General features: G+C 27.6%; 1 protein-coding gene across 2 annotated transcripts in view; it reads left to right on the forward strand.

Moving 5' to 3' along the window:
* Positions 1 to 7,526, forward strand: part of LOC112069260 (uncharacterized) — a 32,017-nt gene that overhangs the window by 16,479 nt on the left and 8,012 nt on the right. For both annotated transcript variants that reach the window (XM_024136558.2, XM_024136559.2), the window contains exon 7: positions 207 to 969. In XM_024136558.2, the coding sequence (XP_023992326.1) occupies positions 207 to 969 (763 nt within the window). The remainder of the gene's footprint in view (positions 1 to 206; positions 970 to 7,526) is intronic.

A 7,526-nucleotide genomic window follows, 5' to 3' on the forward strand; every position in this document is an offset into this window, starting at 1 on the left:
CAAAACATCTGCTGAAATGGCATAGTACACAACAAAACGTCTGCTTAAATGGCATGCATAGTATACAACAAAATGTCTGCTGAAATGGCATAGTATGCAACAGAACGTCTGCATGTACTCTCTGTAGTTACTGGATAACAGTGTCTGCTACCTGTAAGTGGCGTTATAATTGACGTGAAGCTATTTCATGTGATCTCTCTCCCTAGAGAGGAACAACAACTAAGCTCACGTCTATCTAACTGTGCCGCTGGCTGCCAGAGCATGCCTGTTGCCTGTTGGCCTACCGGTACTGTACGGAAGAAGAGTTGTTACAGAGACAGGACAGGCGGGACCCTCCAGTCTCATCTCCATGACTCCTGTGGCCTGGCTGGACTGGTCTACGGTGGGGACATCAGCGCCTTCCTCCATACGGCACCCCCTGGGTGGGGGGACAGCGACTCTGGACAGGAGTCTCCGAGTCAGGCTACGGGGGTTAAGGGACAAGGACATGGACACGGCCCTCAGACCCCTGGTCCTCACATGGTTCAGAGAAGCACTGATGACTGTGACACGGAGGAGGACGTTGGGGACACCTCCGTGTTCGACTACTCCTCTGTCACCACCTGTAGCCCAGACGGGACCCTGAGGAGGGAGGGGGAAGCGAGTAATACCGAGGAGGAGGACGAGGAAGAGGACACAGACAGTCAGGTGCCTGTTCTGTTGAAGCCCTCGTACACACAGCAGCAGCAGTCGCTGAGGGATTCACCCAGAGAACGGACGGTATGTCTGAGGTGGCAGATACCAAGGCTGCCGTACCCTTCTTCTCGAAGTCCTCGACACCAGGCAGGACCAGCGGGCCCGGAGGGACAGGGTCAGGCACCAGGACCAGCAGGACCTTATGGGAACAGAGTCATCAGCGTGACGAAGGGACCACCTCCTCTCCTCCCCACCAGTGTCTTCAGACCCATCTGGGATGAACCACCAAAACAGGTCTTTATCCATCTTTACGCAACCCTGGCTGTGTTCAATCAATATGGCACGTTGTCGTCAAGCCGCAATGCATTCTGGATCGACAGCACGTCTTTTAAAGGCTCCCAGAGATCACACTCATAGTGAATGCTACACAGATGTCGGTCCAAGCGTAAATTACGTTTAAAAAGTCAAAGTGCTGTATATCAATATATTCAGTACCATTATATCAATATATTCACATACCATTATATCAATATATACAGTACCATTATATCAATAATTCAGTACCAATCAATATATACAATAAATACATACCATTGGATATCAATATATTCATACCAATTATATCAGATATAGCAGTCGCCATTATATCCATATATACAGTGCCATTATAATCAATATATACAGTGCCTATACATACTCCATATATATCAATATATTCACAGTACCATAATCAATATATTACTAATTATATCACTACCATATATCTAATACATTATATCCATATATCATAAATATATCCTACATATATTCACATATACTCGCTTCATTATATCAATAATATACATACCATTATATTCAAATTTCACTACCATTATATCAATTTATATCAATATATTCAGTAACCGGTTAATCAATTATATCAGGACCATTATATCAATAATTCACTACCATTAGATCAATATGATCAAATTATTCAGACCATTATATCAATATATTCAGTTTACAATTAAGTACCTATCAATATTACACTCCATATCAATATACAGTACATTATATCCAATATATTCACTACCATTATATCAAAATATACAGTTACCTGATTAATATCAATATATTCACTACCATATACAATATATACGATCTATTATATCGAATATATTCACTACTGTTATATCAATTATCACGTACCATTATATCAATTATATACAGTACTTGTACTACACATTATTCATAACATACATTTCAATAATACAGTTATATTATACATAGTTCAACTATTCAAATAGTCATAATATCAAATATCACTACCATATATATCAATATATACAGTACCATTATTCAATATATACAGTACTATTATATTCAATATATCAATATATCAGTAGCTATATATCAATATATTCCACTACCATTATATCAATATATACTAGTACCGTTTATATCAATATATTTCAAGTACCATTATATCAATATATTCATAACATGTATATCAAATATACCAGTTACCGTTTTATAATTCAATTAATATTTCCAGTACCGTATTCATTATATCAACTACCTATTCACTTAGTTATATTCAATAATATCCGTTATATTCATATATTCATACATTATATCAATATATACAGTTACCATTATATCAATATATTCACTACCATTATATCATATATATCACTACATTAATCCAATACATACAGTACCATTATATCCAATATATTCACTGACCCTTAATCCATATTTTCACTTACCATTATATCAATATATACATACCATTATATCAATATATTCACTACCATTATATCAATATTCAATATATTCAGTACCGTTTATATCAATATATCAGTACCATTATATCAATATTATTCACTACCATATATCAATATTACAGTACATTATATCAATATATTCAGTACCAATATATCAATATATCAGTACCATAATATCAATATATACAGTACTATTATATCATATATACAGTACCCATATATTCAAGTATATACAGTTACCATTATATCAATATATACAAGTACGTATTATATCAAATAATCAATATATTCGAGTACCATGTTATATCAATATATTCACTTACCATTATATCAATAATACAGTACCGTTATATTATATCATACGTATATCAACACTCTACAATATATATAGTACCGTTATATTCAATATAACCAGTACCGTTATTATCAATATATTTCAGTACCGTTATATCAATATATTTCACTACCGTCTATATCAATATATTCCATACCATTATATCAATATATTCACTTACCATTATATCATATATACCAGTACCATTATATCAATATATTCAGACCTATATATCAATATTCACTCTTATACAAATTTCAGTACCATTATATCAAATATATTCACTACCCATTATAGTCAATTATTTCACTACCATTATATAAATATATTCACACCATTATATCAATATATTCACTACCATATATCAATAGTTCTCTTATCAATTCAACCATTATATCAATACATACAGTACCTTATATTCAATATTATTCGACTACCATTATATCAATATTTTCGACTACCATTGTATATCAATATATACAGTACCATTTTTATATCAATAATTCACACCATTTAAATCCAAATATCAAATATTTCAGTACCGTATATCAATATATTTCAGTACCATTATATCAATATATTTCACTACCATGTATATCAATATATACAGTACCATTTATATCATATATTCATACTATATATTCAATATATTCAGCACCATTATATCAATATATACAGTACTATTGATATCAATATATTCACTACCATATATCAATATATTACGAGTACCATTATATCAATATATAACAGTACTATTATATTCAATATACAATATAATTCTATACCTTATAATCAATAACTTCAACTTACGCATTATATCAATAAATACAGTACCATTTATAATCAATATATTAGTACCGTTATATCAATATATACAGTACCGTTATATCAATATATACATACTATTAATATCAATATATCAATATATTCAGTACCATTTAATATCAATAATATTCACTACCATTATATCAATATATCACTAACCATTATATCAATACATACAGTACCATTAATATCAATTATATTCACTAGCCATTTATCAATATTTTCACTACCATTATATCAATATATAACATACCATTATATCCAATTATATTCACTACCATTATAGTCAATATATTCAGTACGTATATCAATATATTCAGGTTACCATATATCAATATATTCACACCATTATATCAATATATCAACATATTCAGTACCGTTATATCAATATATTCAGTACCATTATAGTAACTATATACCATTATACCATATTCATACTCATTATATCCAATCATATATCCTATCACTACCATTATATTCAATTATATTCAGTCACCATTTATATCAATATTATACAGTACTATGTATATCAATATATTCACTACCATTATATCAATATATACAGTACCATTATATCAATATATTACAGTACTATTATATCTAATATATCAATATATCAGTACCATTATATCAATATATCACTACCATTATATCAAATATAACAGTACCTTTATATCAATATATTCAGTACCGTTATACTCAATATATTCACTACCATTATATCAATATATACAGTACCGTATATATCAATATATCAGTACCGTTATATCAATATATTCACTACCATTATATCAATTATATACAGTACCGTTATATCAAATATATTCAGTACCTTATATCAATATATTCAGATACCGTTATATCAATATATTCAAGACCATTATATCAATATATCAGTACCATTTTTATATCAATATATTCACATACCATTATATCAATATATACAGTACCGTTATATCAATATATTCATTACCGTATATACAATATTCAATATATTCAGTACCATTATATCAATATATAACAGTACCATTATATCAATATATACATTACCTTAATCAATATATACATACCTTATATCAATATATACATACCATTAATCAATAATGTTCACTTACCATATCAAGTTACACAATATATATTCAAGTATACCGGTGATATCAATATATTCAGTACCATTATATCAATATATTCACTACCATTATATCAATATAACAACCATTATATCAATATATTCACTACCATTATATCGAATATATACATTACTATTATATCAATATATCACTACCATATTATCAATATAAACAGTACATTATATCAATATATTCACTACCATTATATCAATATAACGTTACCATTATATCAATATATTCACTACCATGTAATCAAATATTCAGTAATGTATATCAATATATATACAGTAGCTATTATATCAATATATTCACTACCATTATATCTACATATTACAGTACCATTATATCAATATATAACAGTACAATATATCAATATATCAATATATTCAGTAGCATTATATCAATATATTCACTACCATCTATATATCAATATATACATACCTATATATCAATATATTCTTCAGTACCATATAATCAATAATATCACTACCATTATAATAATATATACATACCGTTATAGTCAATATATTAGTACCGTTAATCAATATATTCACTACCGTTATATCGAATATATTCACAGTACCATTATATCAATAATTCAGTACCATTTATATCAATATATACAGTACCTATTATATCAATAATATTTCACTACCATTATATCAATATATCACTACCATTATAGCAATACATAACAGTACCATGTACATCAATATCATTCACTAACCCTTTATCAAATATCACTACCATATGATTCAATATATTATACAGTACCATTATATCAATATATCACTACCATTATATCAATATACAATATATCAGTACACTTATATCAATATATTTCAGAAGTACCATTCATATCATATATATTCACTACCATTATATCAATATATACGTACCTATCTATATCAATATATTCAGTACCCATATTATCAATATATTCAGTACCATTATATCGAATATAACAGTACCTTTATATCAATATATTCACTACCATTAATATCAAATATACAGTACCTTATACAATATATACAGTACTAATTTATATCAATGTATCAATATATTCAGTACCATTATATCCAATATATTCACTACCATTATATCAATATATACAGTACATTAATCAATTATTCAGTACCGTTATATCAATATATACAGTACCATTATATCAATATATTCACTACCATATATCAATATATACAGTACCTTATATCAATATATCAGTACCATTATATCAATATATTCACTACTTATATCAATATATTCAGTACCATTATATCAAATATACACTACCATATTATCAACTATATCAAATATTCCAGTCCGTTGATATCAATATATCTAGTACCATTATACAATCATATTCACTACCATTAGTAATCAATATATACGTACCGTGTAATATCAAGTAATATTCAGTACCGTTTATATCAATTACTTCACTACCGTTATATCAATATATTCAGTTACCATATATCAATATATTCAGTACCATTATATCAATATAACAGTACCATATCATCAATATATTCAGTATCAATATATTCACTACCATTATATCAATATATACAGTACTATTATATCACATATATATCGGAATACCATTATATCAATATATTCAGTACCATTATATCAATATATTCCATTACTCATAATCATACATATATCAATATAATTATCATACGTTATATCAATATATACATGACCGTTATATCAAAGTATAATATATACAGTACCATTTAATATAATACTTACACTTCATATATCATATTCGAATATATACAATATATTCAATATCTAATCAATCCTTATCATATACATACCATTATCATCAGCTATAGTACAATACCGTCATCCACATATAGTACAGATACTCATTATATACATATATACAGTACCATTATATCAATATATCATACATATAATACTACCATTATATAATATATCAATTATATCAATAACAGTACCGTTATCAATATATTACAGTACCATTATATCAATATATCAGATTACCGTTATATCAATATATACAGTACGCCCATTATCAATTATATACAGTACCAAATAATATATCGGACATAACATTATATTCATACCATTATATCAATATATCAATATATCGGACCATATTATTCGTACCATTATATCATATATAATATACAGTCCATATACCAAGTACCATATTAAATATCAATATATATCGCATTTACATCGGACTTACTATCAAATATTCAGTACCGTTATATCAATTATACATAGTTTACATACATATATCAAGTACCATTAATAATATTACAGTACCGTTAATCAATTATTAAGTCCTTAGTAAATATATACGTATAGCTATATACATTTTATTCATATCAACGTTTAATTATCTACGTTAATCCATATATCAGTACCATTATATCAATATATAATATACAGTACCGTATATTCAATATATTCAGTACCATTATATCATAGTATATCAGTACTTCATTATATCATATATTCAGTACCATATATCATATATGTCATTATATTATATATATACCTTATATCATATATTCAGTACCATATGATCATATATACATACCTTAATCCAATATATACATACCATTATATCAATAATCAATAATACAACCAGTTATATTTCAATATATACTATAAGTACCATTATATCAATATATACAGTACCAGTTATATCAATATAACAGTACCGTTATATCAATATAACAGTCCGTTATATCAATAATCAGTACCTTTATATCATATATTACATACCCTTGTATAATCAATATATACAATCTCTCT

Source organism: Salvelinus sp. IW2-2015, unplaced genomic scaffold, assembly GCF_002910315.2.
Source record: "Salvelinus sp. IW2-2015 unplaced genomic scaffold, ASM291031v2 Un_scaffold957, whole genome shotgun sequence".
In the NCBI taxonomy this organism is placed as follows: Eukaryota; Metazoa; Chordata; class Actinopteri; order Salmoniformes; family Salmonidae; genus Salvelinus; species Salvelinus sp. IW2-2015.